Genomic DNA, 24900 nt, shown 5'->3' with positions numbered 1-24900 from the left:
ATCGTGAGAGGAAATATACGGCGTATGTCCTGAAGCGTGACATGGTAATAACACAGTGAAGCTGGTATTGATCGTGTGCAATGCAAGCAAGAAGGAATTCAAGCCAAAAAGTGGGGTGGGACCCCAGGATCCTAATAAAACTGGCCAGTGGGATAAAATGCTAGCTGAAATAAATGGAAAATTAATAAAAGAAAAGAAAAATGTTGGAAAAGCAAATTGAATTTACAAAGGACAGTTTGTTTTTACCAAAAGATACAAATGTGAACTTGAAAGCTGCAGCAGCTTGAAAGAGAAACAAAGATGTTGAGGAAAATGGACTGGAGGAAGATCATCAAATTACAAAACCTCATTTGAAGAAACGAGATTTAAATTGGCTGTGAAAAAGATATTGGTTTAAATATAAAAACTTACGAGTTAAACCCGACAAAGCTTTGTGCTGAGAAAGAGAAACAACGATGTTTAACTATGGACTGGAGTAAGGTCATCAAAAAATGATTAAGTTCGGATTCAAAAGGGGGAAAAGTAGTAAGCTAGGCGAACTCAGCACAGAAAGAAAAAACTGGGAGTTACAGAATTTTTAAAAAAGATGGACCGGCAGCGAAGTTTAGATTTTGTGCCGAGAGAAATAAAACATAAGATTTGCTCAGTGAACGGGATTGTAAAAAAAACAAACTGCTGGAATGTATATAGATTGCGTGGAAATTGGATTTCTGTAAACAGAATAGCTGTTAAAAATGTGTGGTCTCGCTTTAAATCAATGAAAAACTCGTTGGCAAATATTTGAATTGGATGTGTAGAGAAATTGGAGTTTAATCTAAAATACTGCCTTTCCCGCTGAGAAGGTTTTATTTTGACAACTTTACTAATAATTTCTGCTATTTTAACGGATTCCTAATTTCTTATCAAGTTTTGAAAGCACAAAGACTTGGGGAAATATTTTCAGATGAATACCCGAAGTCACGTAATGACGTCAGAATTTCTTACAAACCTGTAGTGGAGTTAACCCATTCCATTGACAGCTATTTTATTTACACTGGACATTATTAGTTTGGATTTCTTAATAAAAGAAAGAAGACTCACCCGACAGACAGAAGACATGGTGGGATAGTCAGAATAAAAATAAAACGAAGAAAGCCTATGCAATAATACTTGCCTGCTACAGAGGACAGATAGATACTCAAACAAAACAAATTCAAGCGTTAGAAGCTAAGATAAATAAGCTGGAAGAGATAAAGACAGGACCAGACGGATAATGCAGTGCACTATCCCTAAGGTGTACCCCACGGTGGGTAATTGTAGTCCACAACCCCAACCTAACAGTCAATCAGACAGGGATAATGACTGCAGAGTAGAGGGGCACCGGTACATGATAATGGCTATTTATCAGTGATTCCGATACGCATCACCACCATTCCCTCCAGCGGATGTAGATCAGCACACATTACCAAACAGGAGGTGCCCCTCAGCCCACAGGAGACAAATTCTATTGAATAAGTTACCAACCGCTAAAGCAAAATAGTAGAAATACAGCATTCTGACAAAAGTTTGGAGTAGAATATTTTGACTCAAGAGGCAGGGAAAAGGGTTGGGGAGTATGGGGAACGAAAGTGGATTGAATATAAAAACCACTCTGGGGCTGATGACCGCAACAGAAATGATGCAGAATTCTTGAAAATGTTTAAGGATAGACTTTGAAAGGCACATCAAAAGATAATTAAGTGAGCATTTAACATTGGAGATTATTATGATGAAACTTTGGAATGGGCAGAACATGCAGAGGAGTTAAAGTTAGAACAAAGGGATAAAAGAGCAAAAATAGCAGCTACAGCAGTAGCAGCCGAGACGAAGGAGGAAGAGACGCACTCCCGCGCAGCTCACCTGATATGTTTAAACTGCAATCAGGAAGGCAACTTCAGTAGGGATTGCCCGCTGAAAAGCAGAGTTTACGGAAATTCTAAAGGGAGATGTCAAAATTGTGGTAAACTTGGACATTTGGCATAAGATTGCTGGAGTAATGGGGGAGGCGCAGGAAGGCGAGGCCACCAACAGGCAAAGAAGGGAACACCATTAACCAGGAAAGATCTGATGGACATGCTCAGACAGGTACCAGCACCACTGGTACCACTGCCACCACTGCCCCAACCCGAGAACACCCAATAACCAACATAGATTTGCCCCTGACCCATAGGACCGTCAACTTACAAATAGAGGGTGGGGGATATCAGAACGCAACCCTAAGTGAGATGGTGTTGTTAGAAGTACAGGGGTAATGCTACCTGCTCAGTTTTGGTGCTGTCAGAATGCAGAAGACAACATATTGGGCATCGATACATTAAGGGAGATAGGGGTACTGATAGATCCTCAGCATAACCGGATTATATTGGGAGATAAGCACGAAAACCGAATTAAGTTCGAACATCCGGGACACCAGCAGCAACGATTGGTAGGAACAACCATAATCCAACCTGAGTGGGAAACAAAGGCTGTATGGGGTAGCGTGTGCCAATTATACCCGACTCTGTGGGCACAATGCAACAAGATTATGGATTAGTAGAGATATCACCCATCAAAATTCCTGGACCCGAACACAAAGCTCACCGGCAGTTCCAATTAACACCTGAAGCTGAGGTAGCGGTCTTCAGATAGTGCAGGAATTAGAGGAGCAAAGTGTATTGAAACATGTAATAGCCTCCATTAAATCACCTGTGTGGCTGATAAAGAAACCCAACAGGTCTTACCGACTGACTATCGATTATAACGCCCTGAATAAGGTGACATCCGGAGAACACCCAATAGTGGCAAGTCCGGCCACAGTTTTTAATGGCCTGGATCCAGATCGTAAGATATTCACCGTGCTGGTATAGTGAATGGAACTTGGACCATCCCCTTAGACAAAGTGATCCAAGGAAATGCTGTCTTCACGGTAAAGGGAAAACAATACACATGGGCCAAGGTACCACAGGGATTCAATCACAGCCGGAGCATATTTCATCGAATATTGTCAGGGATTTTGGATCCAGTAGACTTAGGAGAAGGAAGGAGCGAAGTAACATGTCTGGGATACATAATATCGTAAAGGAAGAGCCAGATGCCCGAGGACAGTAAGGAAGCATTTCAATCAATCCCCAGGTCAGGAACCGTGAAAGGGGTCAGGCAGGTACTAGGGCTATTCAACTACTGCAGAAATGTTATTCCCGAATATGCCAAGATGACTTAACCTATATTCACCAGGTCAAAGGGAGGAAACCCTCCTAAGAGCCAGTAAACTGGGGCCTAGATCAAGAAACTGCATGTGTGCGGTTAAAAGAAACTCTCACAAGTGCTCCAGCCCTGGGACTACCAGACCAGAAAAGGCCCTTTCACGTCTATACCTACCATATTAAACATCATTATAACGCGGTGGTGATTCAATTACATGGAGACAGGCATAGACCAGTGGCATATTACTCAGATAAACCGCAACCTGTAGCTGCAGGACTGTCCAGGTGCGTTGCTGCCCTCGACTGTGCGGCTTGGGCCATCAGAGTTAACGAATCAATAATAATGTCAGGGTGCATTATTATACATACCCAGCGTACCTTAGTAGAATTACTTAAAACTGGAAGGCTAAAAACTGTATTCGATGCACAAAGGGCAAGGTGGAAAATAATGCTCTCCCCCCTCCTCTCCCGCGTCCCCCCCCCCAACCCAACGGGACGGTAACAATAATAAAAGACGCCTGCAGGGTGGATCATTACAGAGGGAGAGGAGCATCAGTGTAGCCCAACAGAAGAAGATGAGAGAAGTAGTCAGGCAAGTGAAACCCCGCTTGAGGAGGCAGACATGGATCTATATATAGATGAGTTTTGGCGCTATATCAATGGGACACCACAGACAGGATGGGTCGTGGTAGATAGCAGCGGTCAGGCCAAAGGGGAAGGACGGTTAGAAGAGAATCTATCAGCTCAAGTGGTTGAGTTAGTGGTTCTCACTGAGGCTCTGAGGCTGGCTAGGGGAAAATGAGTAAACGTCTATACAGACAGTCGATATGCTTTCGGAGTAGTGCATGATTATATGATAGCCTGGAGCAGACGGGGATACACGACCTCAGGAGGAGGCCGATTAAACATGAGGAGATTGGGAAACATCTAGTGGAAGCCTCCCTCCTACCCCTGGAGTGTGCGATAATAAAGGTCAAAGCACACGTAAAAAATAATGAGCAGTATGAACAGGGGAATGCATGGACAGATGAAGCAACCAAGCGAGTGGCAGGTGCACTGGCCGGGGAAGCCCAAGGCAGAGCATGTACAATCGGGCCTGAGGAAGTAAACATGCTTACGGTACAGGGAGAAGTCACTCCGCAGGAACAGGAGGGGTGGAAGCAGAGAGGGTCCAACAAGGGACCGACGGGATATGGAGGAAAGATGGGAATGTGGTGGCCCTGGAATGTATCCAGGGGAGTCTGTTAAATTTACACCACGGGTATGTCCATACAGGTAGAACCAACATGATAAGCTCGATGTCCAGATGCTGGTGATGGAAGGGACTAGGTAGAGATATAGAGCACCTCTGTCGAAGGTACATGATATGCACAAAATACAACCCAGGGGGGAAAGTAAAGATCAGAATGGGACATCAGCCCCGACCGAAGGGACTCTGAGAAAACTTGCAGATAGATTTTACTGGACCATTATCCAGCAACAAGGGGAAAACATACTGCTTCGTTATAATACACCAGTTTATGAAGTGGGTAGAAGCTTTCGCCATTAGGAATTGTTCAGTAGAAACCATGGCCAGGATCCTTGCAAAAGAAATAATGGCACTGCAGCTGAACTCACATCAAGGTTCACACTTCACAGGGAAGATAATGAAACAGGCCTGCGCCTAGCGATTAGGCAAAAATATCCCACATAAAGGAGAATGGAAAGGGACGGGTAGACAGGATACCCCGAGTAGAAATAAAGCTCAAATCAACCCCTAGTCGGACGACAGGAATGATATCTTTGAACTAAAAAATTATGGAAATTTGTAATGGAACTCTGTAAGCAGTTACATGATGTAAAGACACAGGCTAGAGATTGGCAAATCAAGGATTTAGATAGCGACACTAAGAAACAGAAGTTCCAAACACCCCAAATAGGCAGTCAAGAGATTACCCCAGAGAGGTCCTGGCTCGCATCCAAATGGACCGGACTCTATCAGGTAATCATGGTAAGTTATGGTGCTTATAAGGAGTATCGGCAAGTGGAAACACTGGATCCAGTTAAAAAAGCATGGTCACTAACTAACCGGTGATGACCGGGAAATATTGTTTTTTGCTGGACTCAAGAGCTCGTGGAAATAACGTGGAGTAACGCAGCCTCATATCAGGGACAACAGACTGATGGATGGCAAGGCCAATATTACAGGGACTTGGGCGACATTAGTTTAATAAAGAATCAAAAACACTGATGGTGACGGACGGAACAATAGTAGAGTTAAATAACGGGCATAAAACAACGTAACAAGGAAACGAAACAACATTGGGGATAGCTCAATAATACGGGACCATAATTAGTAGGAATAAGACCGCGTTGTGTTTTATAATCAGGAGGGACAAACATACTGCACCAGGGGAAGGGGTTGCAGATTTCACTCAACATCTATGAATGGTGGTGGAGGGATATCTCCAGAGACAGACACACCAACATGGCCCCACCCACTACTTTAGCAACAGTGAGCATAACCAGGGCGTCGACCATCACACGCCCAGCGCCACAAACGTGTCCAACTGTGAACGCTGGGGCAAAAGAGAAATTGCTATGGCAGACCAAGGATAAGATACACTTCAGGTACGTCAGCGAATAATTACTGTATTTGTAAATTTAAACAATATAACTAACACCAACATCTGCAGGTTAAACAGTATAAGCCTGTATAGAAACCTGACCCTGCGAGCACTTAAAGGCCGTGAATCAAAAGCCATGAAGTTTATTGTCGAAAAAGGGTCAGGTAAAAAACGGGACAGGGGAAAAAGAGGGAAGCTAGAAATGGTACAGGGTGGGATACGTTGCGGGAGTTGCAACCTATAGAGCCAGACACGGTAGATGATCGAGTTAACGCCGAAACACAAACCTTACAGGGATTGCTGGAAAGGGATGAGGATCATGAAAAGTTACAGACACAACTAGGTAATGGCGCAGAAAGGGAATTAGTAAACTGGCCCACACATTGCGAGACCACGCCAGAACTAAAAATGAATAGAGCAGGAACGAACTTAAGTAAAACCATACAGACAGAATTAGTATGTGTAGGATATGGAGTATGGTTGCTGAATGGAATACAACATAACATTGAATAGCTTCAGAATGGAAAGGTGCCGGATTGGATAACACTCGATATATTTACCAACTGGACCTTAGACAAAAACATGACTCATGCCTGCGAGGTGTAGAGAAACAGTCATGCTTGGGTCCCAAAGGCCTGCTGTGTAACCGCGCATTAAATAGATTTTTTATTATCTATATGACAGGATGATGTGACAATGGTAGATACTCTACATCAAACAATGTAGGAGAAAAAAGGAATCAAACTCGTGTGCGGTACGATGAAAAACCAGAAATGTAACTGAGGAGAACAACAGTACTAAGAGTCCCATCATATGTAGATTGTTATAAAAATAACCAAGTTGCTTTATGTCGAGATCCACTACGAATGATCAAAGATGACTGTGGATATAACCAAGTGGACGGGTGCACCTTGAGTATCACCCCGCTAACACATTACTACTAAATTATCGCTGTTCCACGAGGATATGGAGATTCATGTGTGAGCATCACGGCAACTGAAATGAAGATAGGAACACTTCATGCACCATTATGGATATTGACTTCTGCTTTACTCCACTTGACGAGATAGATATAAAAGGATTTATTATAACCCCTGAGCTAAAGGAGGAAAGATCGACGGGGCAATGATGGACATTACCTGAGGAGGTTATGCGAAGGCCATCGGACAACAAGGAAAACCGATACTCGAACTGAAAGAGAAACAAACTGGACTGAATTGGACGCCATTCGACAACATAGAGGATACCCCAGGCAGGGCAAGAATTCGTTATAATAGAGAAGAGCCCAAGTGGATGAAAAATAGAAGAAAGAGAGGATAACCCAGGCGGGGCATTATTCGAACACCGAGAAAATATTGGCTAGAAAGGACTTATACACGAACTATGCTGGACTCAATGTACTGGTTGTAGTGCAAGGGAACTCACCTTGCTAGTATTATCCTTTAAAAAGCTGTAACCGACGTAAGAGGCAAGCCCTAGTCCGTACTATAGATAACACGTTGAAGAAAGGGAAATCAGACAGTCCGGCAAAAGGACTTTCATAGTATAACCTTGATGGGAAAACCAACAGATAGGTCCAGGAGCTCGGGATGTAGCACTACCCAAGTGAAAGGACACCCCTGGAAGCTCACCCATGTGGAATTAATTGCGACATTGGCTATCTTGGGCCATTAGGGGGAATTGTAAAGGATAAATAGTAAGGTTGTAGATAGGGGGTCAGAATTATGCTGAAGGTTGTGAACTTATCAATTACCTATGTATGTAACACTTGCTTATAAAGGTATAACACACTTATACGCAGTATATTATAGCTTAGCCTTAGTAAGACTTAAGCAGCCAAAGTCAGCAGTTTTCTTTACAAGTCCCTGAGAAGAGATAAAGAAGCCAGGACAACCACACCAGGCATCGGATAGACTGGGGGAGAGGGCAAAATGGAACAAAACAAAGATGAGAGATGGGCAGTTGCATGTACCACTCAGAGCCCGTCTGATAAGAGTCAACAAATAATGTAACTTCGCTAATAGCAATAGAACTATCGATGATTTGCAGGAGGAAAGCTCCTATCCAACACCTGTATAAATTATGCTTGAAAACCCTTCTATTTCAGAGGTTCCAAATTGAACCTTCCCATGCATTGCTCGGAATAAAACAAATAAACCTGAGGTTTCGTTTGTTTACTTCCTTGGACGTTATACAGTGGGAAGCTGGGCGAGGTGTCGTTTAACTACATCAGTTAGTCCACCTTAAAGGAGAGAAGCCTCCTTTTTACCCCAACACCTCCCCTCCTCACCACTCCCCTCTCCTCTCCTCTCTCCTCACGTCTCACCTATGCTCGTCTCCTCTCCTCTCCCCTGCCTTCTCCCCTCCTCTACTCTATTCTCCTCTCCTACCCTCGCCCCTACCCTCTCTTCTCCTCTCCCCAGTCCTCTCCTCTAATCCCCTCCCCTCTTCACTCCAATTTCCTCTCCTCTCCTCTCATCACATCTACTCTTCTTTCCTCTACTCTCCCCTGCTCTGCTTTCTTCTCAACTCTCCTCCCCTAAACTCTCGTCCCCTCCCTGCTCATCTCTACCCTCCTCTCTCCGCTCATCTCTCTTTTCCTCCCGTCTCCACAACTCTCCTGCTCTCGCCTCCCCTCTCCTCCACACTCCTCTCATCTCCTCTCTCCTCTGCTCAACTCCTTTTCCTTTCATCTTCTCTCCTCCTCTCCCATCTCCTCCTCTATCCTCTCCACTCGGCTCATCCCTTCTCCCATCTCCTCCTCTTTCCTCTCCACTTCTCTCCTCACCTGTTTTTCCGTTCTCTCCTCTCTCCTCTCCCATCTCCCCAACCTCTCCATAACTCTCCTCCCCTTTCAGCTGTTCTCCTCAACTCTCTTGTGTCCTCATTTTCTTCCCTCTCGCCTAACTTCTCCACGCCTCCATTCCATTCTCCCCTCACCCCGACCCTCTTCTCCTCCCCTTTCCTCTCCTCCATTCTCCTCTCATCTCCTCTCCTCTGCTCTATCATCTCCAATCATCTCCTCTCCTCCCCTATCCTCTCCTCTCCCCTGTTTTCAAGTCGCTTCTATCTCCACTCTCCTCTCCACTCCAATCATCTCTACTCCGCTCCCCTAAATTCTCCCCTCTTCTCATCTCCCCTCCTTCTCACCTCTTCTCCCCTTTCATTTTAACTCCTCTCCTCAACTTGTGTCCTCTGATGTTCTCCCCTCTCTTCTCCTTCCCGCTCCTCTCGTTCCTTCTGCTCTCCTGTACCCTCTCCACTCCTCTCTTCTCCACTCCTCTCCTCGCCCTCCTACCCTCTCCTCCCATCTGCTCTCCTTTCCTCTACCCTCTTTTCACCTCCTCCTCTCATTCACTGTCTTCTCTCTCCTCTAACTTCACCACCCCTCTTTTCCATTCACCTCTACTCACCTCTATACTACCCACTCTTCTTTCCTCTCCTGCCCTCTTTTCTACTCTCCTCTCTTGTCCCATCTCTTGTCCTCTCCTCTCCTCTAATCTACTACCCTCCTCTCTCCACTCTGCTTTCTTCTTTTCTCTCCTCTCCTCTCATCTGCTCTCCATTGCTCCACTCTCCACAGCTCTTCTCCCCTCCATTCTCCTCCCCACTTCCCCTCTCTTCTCCCCTCCCTTCTCATCTCTTCTCGCCCCTGCTCTCCGAACTCTCTTCCTCTCTGATGGTCTCTCCTCTGCTCTCCCGCCACCCTTCCCCTCTCCTCTGCTCTACTCTCCTTCCCTTGCATCCTCTCTCCCCTCTCCACTTCTCTCCATTCCTCCCTTCTGCGTTCCGCTCCTCTCCTCCTCTCGCCTCTCATCGCTCTTCTCTCCCCGACCTTCTCCCCACCTCTATTCCACTCTCCTCTCCTACCATTTCCCCTACACTCTCATCTCCATTCCCCTCATCTCCTCTCTTCCCCTCTGCTATCTTCTTCTCTGCTCTTTTTTCTCCTCTCTTGTCCGCTCCAGTCCTCTTATCAACTCTCCTCTCCATTCTTCTACTCATCTCTGCTCTGCTCTCCTCTCTACTTCCCCTCTCCTCTATCCTCTCCTCCACTAAACCCTCCTCCCCTTCCTGCTCATCTTCTCTCTTTCCTCTTCCCACCTCTCCTCTCACCTCCTATCCTCTACTCTGCTCTGCTGTCTTCTCCACTCCACTCATCTCCTCCCCTCACCTCTGCTCTCCTATTCCCTTCCTCTCCTCTCCTCTACACTCATCTCCTCTCGTCTACTCCCATCCCGCCTCCTGTCCTCTCTCTTCTCCCCTCCTTACCTCTCTGCTCCTTTCATCTCCTTTCTTCACCTCCACTCTCTCCATTCCTGTTCTGAGGAAAATAAACGATAAGATGCCGTGTAACTATCAGTATGGCATCGGTCGCCATGAATCCTTACTGACCATTGTATTAACAGCACACATGTATCCTTACTGACTATTGTATTATCTGTCCCCATGAACCCTTACTAACCAATATATTATGTGCCCCATGTCCCCTTACTGACCACTGTATTATCTGTCCCCATGTATCCTTACTGACCTCTGTATTATCTGTCCGCATGTATCCTTACTCACCATTATATTAACAGTCACCATGTACCCATACTGACCATTTTATTATCTTTCCCAATGTACCCTTACTGACCATTGTATTATCTGTCCCCATGTATCCTTATTGGCCACTGTATTATCCCTCTGCATGTACACTTAGTGACCACTGTATTATCAGTCCCATGTATCCTTACTCACCATTATATTAACAGTCACCATATACCCTTACTGACCATTGTATTATCAGTCCTCATGTACCTTACTGACCATTGTATTATCAGTCCCCATGTACCCTTACTGACAACTGTATTTTCAGTCCTCATGTACCTTTACTGACCACTGTATTATCAGTCCTCATGTACCCTTACTGACAATTGTATTATCAGTCCTCATGTACCTTTACTGTCCACTGTATTATCAGTCCTCATGTACCCTTACTGACAATTGTATTATCAGTCCCCATGTACCCTTACTGACCACTGTATTATCAGTCCCCATGTATCCTTACTCGCCATTATATTAACAGTCATCATGTACCCTTACTGACCATTGTATTATCAGTCCTCATGTACCCTTACTGACCACTGTATTATCAGTCCCCATGTACCCTTACTGACCATTGTATTATCAGTCCTCATGTACCCTTACTGACCACTGTATTATCAGTCCCCATGTATCCTTACTGATCATTGTGTGATCAGTCGTCGTATATCTTTACTGATCATTGTTTTATCAGTGCCCATGTATCCTTAATTAGCACTGTACTGTTAGTGCCCATGTATTTTACTGTCCTTTACTTAGCCTGCATCTATCCTTCCATTTGTTTTATTTCACTTGTGTTACCCCGAGAAGTGAATTGAAAATCTGAAATTACAGAGTTATTTTACATCTCAGTAATAATCGAAACTCCCTAAATGAAGCTGCTCCCTTTACATGCAAGCTGTGATTCTGTGGAATTAACTATTTCTGCTTTTACCAATAGTGCTTGGTTTTGGATTCGGTTCTTTGATCTGATAGCCACGTTGCTTTTAAGATATTTTGCAATTGAAAGTGATGCAAAGAAAACGTTTGGACAACTTGTTTATTCAGTGACTGTGATTAATATCCTTCAGTGTGCAGTTTAATTGTCTCACTGGAGAGTTCCCTCAGGCTATAAATAGGGATTTTTTTTTCAGTTTGTACAGCAATGTTTGGCTTAAGTTGTTGTCTAAAACGAACAGCGCTCATTGGAGCTCACAGAAAGTCAAATCATGTTCTGGGAGATTCCAACTGAGCTTTGGATCCTGTGGGCATTTTTCAATGTGGAACGTATTTATTACCCGCTCCTCGCTGCTGTTTGTGTTCCTGGTGAGTCCTTAATCTGGAATTAATTATGTAACCCATGTTTCTCTGTATTTGCTGTCCTTGTCCTTTAGTTCTAGTTATTAATTGTATTCAATTTGAACCTCTTGTTCTGAGTCTGGCAATGAAAATAAGTTTCTGTCATGTAATGTTTGATCATTTGTGAATTCGCTGCTCCCAGTTCAATGAACAGTATGTTGTTTTCACAATTTAAATCTCTTGTTCTGTGTCTGGCAATGCACAGAAGTTTCTGTCATGTAATGTTTGATAATTTGCTGATTCGCTGACCCCAGTTCAATGAACAGTATGTTGTTTTCACAAATTAAATCTGTTCTGTGTCTGGCAATGCACAGAAGTTTCTGTCATGTAATGTTCGATCATTTGCTGACTCGCTGCTCCCAGTTCAATAAACAGTGTGTTGTTTCCACAACTTGTTTCCAGTGATAGTGGTTTGCAGGATTTGACAGAAATTTGATTTTGACACAAGATATGTTAGTGAACGATTAGATTACTGAACAGCTTGCAGTCAGCTTTCTGCACTGATGCCCAGTGTTGGATAATAAATATGTGTTCAGCGGTAATAAGTGTTTTAAGGACCGCTGGATATTGTTAATGACACTGATCTGTGGAAATCAGCGTTGAGAGATGCTTCACAAATACATTGAGATATGAGACATTATTCACTAATGATTCAGCTATAGACAGTTGTCGTAATTTACACTGCCTCCCGCTCTGCCTCACAGTCACTAATTCCAGATGATCAGGACAGGGTTAAAACTGCAATACGGATTCCTGTAAAATGTTTATTCAGTTGTGTTTGAATTGATTTATTTCCCTTGTTCAGCCACAGTTCAGGAGAGCTCGGGGTGGGCCACACAGTAGCAACTATTCAAAATGGAGCACTATATTGTGAAATATTTTGATATTTCCAGTCTCATACTCTCTCTGTCAACTCGAAGTCTGTAACTCTCTCACACCAGGTGAAAGGAAGTTGGTTGACACAGTTCCAGCTGTAAACAGACACGTTCGAAAATCTTCTGTGACATCTTACAACATGGGTCATCATCAGTCTATTGTAAAGCGACAGTCCCTTCTTTAAAGATTATTTGCAATATTCTTGGAAAGTCAGCTTAAGCCAGTTACAAAGTGTACTTTCAAAACAATGGTTGGAAAGGTTCTGATTTCGACACATAATATAATTAAAGTCATCTTCTTCAGCCTACGACACAACCGCAGTAACCTCGCCAAAGACTCCATTCCGCTCTCTGGCCACAGATTTCATTCACCACCTTGGCCACATATTCCATTCCCCTCCCTGTACAAAGATTCGATTCCCCTTCCTGGACAAAGAATCGATTCCTCTCCTTGGCCACATACTCCATTCCCCTCCCTGTCACAGACTCCATTCCTTTCCTTGGCCACAGACTCCATTCCCTCCCTTGGCCCCCAATTCCATTCTCCTCCCTGGACACAGATTTCATCCCCCTCGCTGTCCCCATACTACATTCCCATCCCTGGACAATGACTCTATTCCCCTCATTGGACGCAGGCTGTTCACAAACTCGCGGCTTGTTGTGCTGAATTATTGCTTCCTCTGACTTGGATATGGCGTGATATCAGAGTCTCATTCGGAGCTTTACCCGCCTGGCAAAATTCCAGCACATTAATTATTTCAGTCATGACCCAGCACCCACACATCACATCCACCGCTTCACTCACTCCCTGTCACAACACCCAAACATCCCATCCACTGGTACATTCAGTCCAGAGCCAACACCCACACGTCCCATCCATTAGTACATTCAGTCGTTGTCCCGACACCCACACGTCCCATATATTGGTTATTTCAGTAACTGTGCCAAACACCACACGTCCCATCCGCTGGTGTAATCAGTCCTGACCCAAACAGCACACGTCCCATCCGATGATTTCATCAGTCCTGACCCAAACACCACAAGTCCCATTGGCTGGTTCATTTAATCCTGACACATTTCACACATAATTCTTTGAGACTGCTGCTGTTGCTCTCAATCTGAAGTATACATTCCCTGTTTTTCTCTTTCTTACAGTGAACTTCGTGACGATAATGATCCTGCCTCGAGGAAGGTGCGGTCTCTCCAAGTGTGTCAGCCGTTACCTGGTGGCAATGGCAGCGGCGGATCTACTGGTCGTTATCCTCGGCCTGATATCCAGGCAGATTCCTATTTTTTATTCAACCGTGTTTGAGTTCATGTGGAAGATTAATGTTTGTAATATCCATGCCATCCTGCTTTACGCAGTGACAGACTGTTCCGTCTGGTTCACAGTTGCTTTTACCTTTGATCGATGTATAGCCATTTGTTGTCAGAAGCTCAAAACCAAATATATGCACCGGGAAAACGGCGACTGTGGTTGTGGGAACATTGAGTGCGCTGTTCGGTGTAAAGAACACTTTCTGTTACTTTATGTATGAAGGTATGTATCAGATTTCCAATAGTCCCTGGTTTTGTTTTGTTCGATGGGAAGTCTCTGAGTCAGTATCATGGGCAGTAATTGAATTCCTTCATTATATTATAACACCGTTTATTCCATTTGTTCTGATCCTTCTGCTCAATACTTTAACTGTCAGACACGTTTTAGTGTCGAGCAGAGCACGCAGGAGACTCAGGGCCCACAGCAGTGGGGAGAGTCCCAGTGACCCAGAGATGGAGAAGCGAAGGAAATCCATCATTTTACTGTTTGTTTTATCCGGCAATTTTATCCTGTTATGGGCAGTTTTTCTTTTATATTCTGTGGTTGAACGATTGTATTCGTTAAACGTTATTCGTGTATCTCTACCTCAATATGTACAGGAAATGGGATCAATGCTTCAGCTCCTGAGTTGCTGCACCAACACATGTATTTATGCCGTGACCCAGACGAAATTCAGAGAGGAGTTGAAGAATGTGGTGAAATATCCCTTTACTGTAATTATTAAATGCATTAAATAATAAGAATCACACAATGTTTTGGGCGGGTGTTCTGCCCAATCCGCTCATCTCTGTGCTACACACACAGTGAGGCCTGTTTTCATCTTTCACCGCGCGGAGTCAGCGACTAACAAAAATGGTAGTGGTGGGGAAGTCCACGGAGATCAGTCCCGTTGGGCTCCTTCAGGTTTTATCCCCGCTAAGACGTCTGCTGCGGTCTGGAACGGGTTTATAATGCTCCCGACCGCCAGGATCGTGTCGGATGTGTTTACCCAAAGGGAGCGGCACGGGGAAGGTGGCTCTGTTACTTTTCAGTCCACGGGCGGGTCGCTCAGTCCCCAGCACTCCCAGGAAAAGCTGGGGGGAAATGGCCTGAGACCAAACAACAGCCAGAGAGGGAAGGTTTCAAAGGCTCAAAGGTCAGTGCTTTCATCCTTTTGCAGGCTCCTTGTGTTTTTCTCTCAGTGGGGTTTAACCTGAGCAGCCCCAGCGCCTGGTGATAGCGACGTATCCTTGTTTCAGATAATCTACCTTTGGGATTAAAGGGTCTCCTACAGACGGAGTATATCCCAGTGACATTCACCACTATAACGTTCATTTGTAAGTTTGCCTGAACAATGCGGTGATCTGCAGGATGAAGTGTTCCCCGCACACACTCGGCACACATTAAACTCAGCTCCTCCTCACTCTCTCAATAATCTCCGTGCTATACATAGCCCATAATATGCAGCATTCAGAGAGGGTGGTAACGAGCTTTGTTACTAGGTATTGCAGTATGTGTGATGTAATAAAGCGGGGAAACTCGCATGACACTGTGCCTGAGTATTGTGACATCACAGACCTGCCATTTTGACCACGCCCTGGCCTGTGGCTGACTCAGAATCGCATTTCAGGCATCCCTTCTCCTTCACCCATCACCTTACAAAGAGTTACTTAATGTCTGCAGCACAGACATAGGCCATGCGGTGCTCGCGGCTGCAAACTTGTCTGAGGAGGTTCCCCTGAGGTTTCCCTGGGGGTGCTGGGAGTTAGCAGCCCGTCTGCCTGTGGACTGCAAATTTACAGAGCGATCTTCCCCACCCCGACTCTTTCGGCCCAGCAGAGCATGCCAGAGCTTACTCGATCACCACATCCTGATCTTAAACGGAGTGCACAAAGAGAGTGGTAAACTTGGGAACGTAGAGAAAGTGAGATTCAGTGGTAAGTCCGGGGTGAGTCTGGCTGAGTATTACCTGTAAGAAGGGAAATTTAGTTTAACGTTTTGAATTGAACTTAGAACATTAAAAACAGAAGTTAGCAGAAACTGCCTGTTAGTGGTAGTTAACTATCAGTCAGCTGTAAGTGTTAGTCTTAAATATGTGCTAATTACTGCGAGCAATGGGCACGGAGCTGAGACAGCACTTGTAACTTGTGTGTGGCTCCAAAGGTATAAAACTAAACACTGACTTGTGATTCACAGTGTGTTCTGCACAGTGATATTAAACGAAATTTGGTGAGAGTTTGAATGGGAACAGTGGTTGAAGGAGGTGCTGCTTTGGCCTCCAAAATACAGCAGGTAGATGAATGTTTGGTGAGTATTACCTTTTTTCTCTAAGCTTGGTCTACACTAAGACCAGGGAGCAATAACAATACTTTATTAAATTAATAATTTAACTATAATTACTAATTAATTAATATAATTATAAATAACCATTGAATAAAAACTAAGTAATTAAATTAATTCAGTGTGTAAATAAGCAAATACATTTATAAAAAAATAACTAAAGATGGCAGGGTAGGCAATGAGTCGAGACTGTAATGTGTGTGAGTTTGTGGACATCAAATCTGTCCCACATTCCCACATCTGCAGGAAATGTCTCTGCTTTATTCGCTCTGGCTCAGCGTAATTGGGCTGGAGTTCGAGTTCGACACACTCTGAAACACACAGGATAAGTGATTTAATCCAGAAAACAGTCACATCCCACAGAAAAGCGCAGGTTCAGGAAAGTCCGTGGCTGATTGGGTGCCGTGCAGTGAGAACTGAGGAGAGGCTGAGAATGAGACACTGCTCCTGTCCAACAGATAGGATATACTCGTTACCTTTAACGATAAGGATAAAGATTGCGTGGAGGACATCCACAATACATACCAAAGTACGTGGCTCAGAAGGTTGTCTACAGGCAGAGATAGTTAGAAATATTGAACAATTACTTTGCGTCAGTATTTATCAGGGAGACAACACAGGTGGACATGACATTGGATGATATTAGAAATGAAATAACTGCATTTAAAATAAGAGGAAAATATTATATAAATTAATCAAACCGAAAATGGATAAAATGCCGGCTTCGGACGAATCACATCTAGAGAAGAGATAGCAGAGGCATTAATAAACATATTTAATACTTCGTTAGAATAAGGTGCAGTGCCGGAGGATTGGCAGACACCTAATGTAATACCTATTTTTAAGAAGGGAGGTAGAACGTGTTTGAGAAACTATAGTCCAGTCAACTTAACGTCGTTGGGAGGAAAAATAATGGATTCCCTACTAAAAGAAAAAGGGGAAGAACAACTAGAAACCAAAAATGAATAGTCAGCATGGATTATAAAAGGGAAAGTCTTGAATTGACCAAATTCTTTGAATTTTTCGAACAGGTAACAGATAGCGTAAACTAACATACTGTAGTAGATATAATTTAACTGGATTTCCAAAGGCCTTCGATAAGATACCCCATAATCGCCTGAAAGGGCAGATCACAAAACGTAATTACAATTAATAATAATAATTGGGATGTTTTAAAATGGAGTTAGCAGATTTTTAAAATGGATCCCACAGCCTGTTTTTCAGTCTGTGGGAAGCATGTGTGGGATGCCTTCCACAGAGGGTCAGATGTTCCAATTTATAGATCAAAGGCCTTGGGAGCTGGGCACAGACACAGATAACATTAATTTGAATTCTATAACAACATACAAGTGAAATAAAAAGAATCATAACAACACGTATCCTGAATTACCAATTAAACATATAGAGGCCAGATTGGAGGAAGCAACCGACCAGATAATCATGTATTAATTAATCAGCACATATTAATTGTAACTTGCGTAATTACGTAATGCTATAATCTGAAACTGTATAAAATAAGATATCTCTGGCAGTTTCTTTGAGCATTACTTCAAGAGTAGCTCCCCTGTTGGCTTGTATCTTTTATTAATAAAAACTGCATTTACTTTAAGGCTAACGGACTCCGAGTGGTGGTTTGGAGTTAACCCTAACAACTTGGCGCAGTCAGCAGGATCTACTGGACGGGCAGATTAGACACAAAAAGCTGACCAAACTAACAACGAATGAGTAGAGAATTACCTTGAGAAATTCTCCTTGCAAAGTAACCAGAGATGCAACGAATCTGAAGCAGAGTCTGTGCAGCCAGTAAATCCAGTTGAGGTGTGCGTCAGGACACTCTAAGTAAATACATGTGACGGGAGAATAAGTACGTATATGGGATATTGGGCTAAAAGCCTCGGTGTAAATAGTTCCACTTAAGTAAAGATGGGTAAAATGGGAACTGGGGAAAAAGCCCCAGTGTAAGAAATGGCAAGGGAATCTGCCAAGGCCCTTGGAGGGGTGAGGTATAAACTACCAGAAGAGTTTCTGAGAGATAAATCTGAAAAGGTTAAGAAGATGGTTAAGGCAGGATATGATGAAGCGAAAAAGAGCAGTTTAACAGCCGGAAAGATGAATAGAAATATACCCGAAGTTGAGATGGACAGAGAAAGTGACAAAAGACAAGAGGCTGTAAGTATAAAAATAGATATAGTTGACAGAAGGGAATGGACAGAGGAATTTGGCCCAAATTTGTATCCCCCACTGACAGGGTTATGATTAGGAGCCGAAGAAAATAAAGGATTTATTGGGGGCCAGAAGTATTGCTAAGCAGATATTTTTCGGAAGACCATAATAAAAACCGTTCGTGACTATCTTAAGTGAAATATGGATCCAAAATTAGAGCCGGCCAAACAATAAGCTTTGTTGAATGAAGAGAGACTTTTGTGAATGTCTGTCTTTGAATGAAAGTGCTTCTGTGATTGTTGACTGCGGAATATTTGAGGTGGGAATTAATGAATTTTTCAAGTGTCTGAAAACCTGCTTCAGAAAGTGGTGGAGCTGTCTGTTGTTTTGGCCCAACCTACTTTTTCAAACGTTTTTTTTTAAACCCTTTACAGTGTTGTCCTGTATGAGGGAAGTTTTAAGAAAGTGTGAACCTAGAATTGAATTACATTTTGATTTAGAAATCCAGGTGTGGATTTATTCGGATGATATGTTATGGAGCTAGGAAATGCACAAAGGATAGGTTTGTTGAGCAAAAGATAAAAAATGCGAGGTCCCGTTGGTTTAAATTGTTTTTTTCGGCACGCTCACTTGTCAAAAGAAAACACGTATGCATTGATTACATTTTGTTGAATGAAAATACATTAAGTCTAGGAATGAAATAAAGAACGGAGAAGGGAAATTGTAATGCCTTAAAAAAAGAAGCCTGCGTGGGTGTCTCAAGGCTGTGGGCTGGGGAAGTACGCCCCCATATACCTTTGTGTAAAATCTTGATGCGAAAACTTCTAGCTCAGTAAAAAGATTTTTAAATAAAAGATTGGCAATACAATATTTGAATTGGGACTTTGAGATATTTCAGGTGATTGTCCTTGACAAACATTTTGGTTGTATTGGAAAATATTGTGTTTGGAAGCCTTTTAATAAAAGTAAACATATTGCGTCTGAAGCTGAAAAAGAGGTAATTTATGAGATACTGTATCACAAAATTGAAGTTACAGCGCAAAAGATTAGAGTTTTTGACGTTCAGCTTCTAAAACAGAAGTTAGGCACATAATTATAAAACAAGTACTTTGCATTCTGTGATCTGTGACTCACTATAAGCATAAATGAGAAGTCCGATTAAAAAACAGTTTTACCATACTTGACATTTCATAATCCAACAATAAATACAAATACTACAAAAGGGGAGCAGAAATTAGGATGGAAGCAGTGAAGAGTTAATTTTGTTGTGAAGATTTCAAGTACCACTGTTTAAGAAAATACACAACATAAAAAGTTAAATCTGATCTCTTTAAAAAAAAAAGAAATAAAACTATAATGTTTCAAAACAATGTAGAAATACCTTCAGGGATCAGGTCAAACTCCTGGGCAAGTGGGGAGCTATCTGTGAAAGTTAAAAGGAACTTTGAAAAAATTAAAATGTTAAAACGGCAGGCTTTAGCAGTTTAGAACAAAGGACAATATAAGTTGAACTTGTGACTTCAGATACGGTGGTTGAAGAACCACAGAAAGTGAGACATAAAGGCTTTGCAACTGGAACATTTGAGATAATGGAAAGCAATTATCAAAGCCTATGTGTTAGACTTTGTTCTAGTTATGGAAAAGACATTTGAGATAACGGAAAGCACGATTTAAAGTAAATCCCAAAAAGGCACAAATCGGACAAGCTGTCGTACAGTACCTGGGACAAAAAATATCGCAAGGAACTCGGACTATGTCCAATGACAGGAAGGAGGACATTAGGATTATGCCCCGACTAAAACCAGCCTGAGGGGTGTGTAAGATATTGGGATTCTTTAGCTATTGCAGGAAATTTGTGCCTAACCACAGCAATTGCAGAACCAATAGGCTAGTGAAAGGAAAATCCGGTTGAAATGGAAATGGTAATACTCTAACTAAAACCTGGAATATCCAGGATGTGTTTTATCAACAGAATATAAACGTGATCATCACCGTGCTTTCGATTCTACAAGGACAAGCTGCAAGGCCTCCCCGAGGGGGCCCAGAAGCATTTTACCACACCAGAGGCTACGTAAAGCAGCCTCTAGGGGGCGGCATCTAAGTGTCAGGAGCGTTTGTCTTGAAGCCATAAGATAAGTGTGTAAAAAATGTTACCTGAATATTGTAAACCAGGGGAATTAACCTTGGGAAATTGCGTGGTAGTTAAACCTGGAACAGAAGTAATGTTGTTTTTTGACAATGTCCAGCATGAAATGTGACCTGTGAGCATAAATTGAACAGCCAGAAAAAATTAGCCACAAGACCAAAGCATTGTAAACATGATTGCTAGACACAATCCTGAGAATAGCTAGTGACACATCAGGAGCAAGGGAGTAACACAAGCAGCTGAGACACAAAGAAGGAAGACAGAGGAGATCTATAGCAAATGACGTATTAGCTGTACAGGGACATCTCGAGTAGATACACCAGATATACAGGCGATCCAGGCAGGTGTAGATAGTTTGAGGGGAACAACGGAGTTACTAATTAGGAAACAGACCAGGATTGGGATACAGTCTTCACAGTTAGGATACAAAACATCCAAAAAAATGCTACAGGGTGTATCCGTATTGGAAGGCCATGCACGAACAATTAACGAGCTAAATAAGCAGGAATTGAGAGAGCGATGCTGAGGACAGGAAAAGAGACACATGTCATGCCTATGGGAGATGGATGATTGGTCAGGTGAGACACAATATGGATCAGATACAAACCGGGCGAGTTACAGATTCAATAAATAGCACCCAGTTGAAAGAAATGGCACAACACACTGTGCCATTAGATGCATGCACCATGAAACACAGAAACATAGAAACATAGAAAAAGGTTGCAGGAATAGACCATTCGCCCCTTCGAGCCTGCACCAACATTCAATAAGATCATGGCTGATCATTCACCTCAGTACCCCTTTCCTGCTTTCGCTCCACACCCCTTGATCCCATTACCTTAAGGGCCATATCCAACTCCCTCTTGAATATATCTGATGAACTGGCATCAACAACGTTCTGCGGAAGAGAATTCCACAGGTTAACAACTCTCTGAGTGAAGAAGTTTCTCCTCATCTCGGTCCTGAATGGATTATCCCTTGTCCTCAGACTGTGACCACTGGTTCTGGACTTCCCCAACATCGGGAACATTCTTCCTGCATCTAACCTGCCCAGTCCCGTCAGAATGTTTCTGAGGTCCCCTCTCATTCTTCTAAACACCAGTGAATACAGACCCAGTCGATCCTATCTCTCCTCATATGTCAGTCCTGCCATACCGGAAATCAGTCTGGTGAACCTTTGCTGCACTCCCTCAATAGCATGAACGTCCTTCCTCAGATTAGAACAAAACTGAACACAGTATTCCAGGTGAGGCCTCACCATGGCCCAGTACAGCCGCTATATTCAAATCCCCAAGATATGGGGCCTACATGCTATTTACCTTCTTTCTGTCTGCTGCACCTGCATGCCAACCATCAATGCCTGATGTACCATGACACCCGGATCTCGTTGCACCTCCTCTTTTCCTCATCTACCGCCATTCAAATAATATTCTGCCTTCCTGTTTCTGCCACCAAAGTGCATAACCTCACATTTATCCACATTACACAACATCTGCCATGCAATTGCCCACTCACCTAACCTGTCCAAATCACCCTGCAGCCTCTTAGCATCCTCCTCACATTTCACACTGCCATCCAGCATAATGTCATCTGCAAACTTGGAGATATTATACAAAATTCCTTCATCTAAATCATTGATGTATATTGTAAATTGCTGGCGTCCCAGCACTGAGCCCTGCGGCACCCAACTAGTCACTGCCTGCCATTATGAAAATAACCCGTTTATTCCGACTCTCTGCTTCCTTTCTGCCAGCCAGTTCTCTATCCACGTCAATACATTAACCCCAATACCATGTGCTTTAATTTTGCACACCAACCTCTTGTGTGGGAACTTGTCAAAAGTATTTTGAAAGTCCCACTACACCATATCCACTGGTTCTCCCTTGTCGACTCTGCTAGTTACATCCTCACATAATTCTAGAAGATTTGTCAAGCTTGATTTTCCTTTCATAAATCCATGCTGACTTGGACCAATCCTGTCACTGCTTTCCAAATGGGCTGCTATTTCATCTTTAAAAATTGATTGCAACATTTCCCCCACTACTGATGTCAGGCTAACTGGTCGATAATTACCCGTTTTCTCTCTCCCTCCTTTTTCAAAATCTGGCGTTACATTCGCTACCCTCCAGTCCATACAAACTGATCTGGAATCGATGGACTGTTGGAAAATGATCACCAATGCATCCACTATTTCTAGGGCCGCTTCCTTAAGTATTCTGGGATGCAGACCATCAGGCCCCGGGGATTTATCGGCCTTTAGTCCCATCAATTTCCCTAACACAATTTCCCACAAATAAGGATTTTCTTCAGTTCCTCCTTCTCACTAGCCCCTCGGTCATGTACTATGTCCAGAAGATTATGCGCATCTTGCTTAGTGAAGGCAGAACCAAAGTATTTGTTCAACTGGTCTACCATTTCTTTGTTCCCTATTCAGCTGAATCTGACTGCAAGGGACCTACGTTTGCCTTCACTACTCTTTTTCTCTTCACATATTTATAGAAGTGTTTATGTTCCCAGCAAGCTTCCTCTCATACTCTATTTTCCCCCTCCTAATTAAACCCTTTGTCCTCCTCTGCTGAATTCTAAATTTCTCCCCGTCCTCGGGTTGATGCTTTTTCTGACCAATTTATATGCCTCTTCCTTGGATTTAACGCTATCCTTAATTTCCCTTGTTAGCCACGGTTGAGCCACCTTCCCCGTTTTATTTTTACTCCAGACAGGGATGTACAATTGTTGAAGTTCATCCATGTGATCTTTATATGTTTTCCATTGCCTATCTGCCGTCATCCCTTTATGTATCATTTCCCAATCTATTCTAGCCAATTCATGTCTCATACCATCGAAGTTACCTTTCCTTAAGTTCAGGACCCCAGTCTCAGAATTAACCGTTTCACTCTCCACCTTAACAAAGAATTCTACCTTATTGTGGTTACTCTTCCCCAAGGAGCCTCGCACAACATGATTGCTAATTAGTCCTTTCTCATTACACATCAAGCAGTCTAGGATGGCCAGCCCTCTAGATGGTCCCTCGACATATTGGTCGAGAAAACCATCCCTAATACACTCCAGCAAATCCTCCTCCACCGTATTGCTACCAGTTTGGTTAGCCCAATCTATATGTAGATTAAAGTCGCCCATGATAACTGATGTACCTTTATTGCACACATCCCTACTTTCTTGTTGGATGCTATCAGCAAACTCACTACGATTGTTTGGTGGTACACAACTCCCACTAGCGTTTTTGTCCCTTTGATATTCCACAGATCCACCCACGTAGAATCCACGTGAATGTCCTTCCTGACTATTGTGTTAATTTCCTCTTCAACCAGCAATGCCACCCCACCTCCTTTTCCTTTGTGTCTATCCTTCCTGACTGGTGAATAACCCTGGATGTTGCGTTCCAAGCCTTCGTCACCCTGGAGCCATTTCTCCGTGATGCCAATTACATCGTATTCATTAATTGCTGCCTGTGCAGTTAATTTGTCCACCTTATTACGAATACTCCTCGCATTGAGGCACAGTGCCTTCAGGCTTGTTATCTTAACACACCTTGTCCCTTTATAATTTGGCTGCAATGTGGCACTTTTTGATTTTTGCCTTGGGTTTCTCTGCCCTCCACCCTTACTTTTTTGCCCCAAAGGTTCCCATCCCGCTGCCATATCAGTTTAACCCCTCCCCAACAACACGAGCAAACTCTCCCTCGTGGACATTGGTTCTGCTGAGGTTTGCACAGGTCCCAGCTCCCCCAGAACGGTTCCAATGTCCCAAGAAATTGAATCCCTCCCTTCTGCAACACACATTCATCTGAACTATCCTGCGCTTCCTACTCTGAAAAGTGGTAGCTATCCCTGAGATAGCCACCTTTGAGGTCCGATTTGGAAATTTAGCTCCCAGCTCCCTAAATTCAGCTTCTAATTCCTCAGACACAGGGAGTCAGACTCAAACACATGAAGAGCACTCTAAAGACAGAGAGTGAGAGGCACAGATACATTGCACAATCCCATTTCTTTGAATGTTACAAAGTTATCAACAAATGCAGATTCAACAGAATAGATTCGGGTGTAACTGAGCAAGATGGGAAGAAATCGGTTTGAATTTAAAGATGTACCAGGAGTGGGGTTACGAACCCACGCAGGTATAAACCCATCGGAATTTCCGTCCAATGCCTCAACAAATCGGCCATCTTGGTTTTGTCAATATTCGGATTTTGTCTCTGCGAGAATCTAGCTGCAGCTCCACTCTCACAGAGACAGGTTTTCAATGAGCATTTTCGAATATTTATAGTAATATTGACACAGGGGCAACTCTCCTATTCTTTTTCGAGTAATGCACTGGGAACTTTCACATC

At 43.3% G+C, this 24900-nt stretch overlaps 1 protein-coding gene across 1 annotated transcript in view; it reads left to right on the top strand.

Moving 5' to 3' along the window:
* LOC139235556 (zinc finger protein 235-like) overlaps positions 1 to 24900 on the top strand; it is a 247839-nt gene that overhangs the window by 5486 nt on the left and 217453 nt on the right. Inside the window, exon 3 of the mRNA XM_070866610.1 lies at positions 3781 to 3787. Coding sequence (XP_070722711.1) covers positions 3781 to 3787 — 7 coding nt within the window. The remainder of the gene's footprint in view (positions 1 to 3780; positions 3788 to 24900) is intronic.

The sequence above is a fragment of the Pristiophorus japonicus genome, chromosome 23, assembly GCF_044704955.1.
Source record: "Pristiophorus japonicus isolate sPriJap1 chromosome 23, sPriJap1.hap1, whole genome shotgun sequence".
Taxonomy (NCBI): Eukaryota; Metazoa; Chordata; class Chondrichthyes; family Pristiophoridae; genus Pristiophorus; species Pristiophorus japonicus.
The sequence above is the reverse complement of the archived record's forward strand: the minus strand, read 5'-3'. Positions and strand labels throughout refer to the sequence as shown.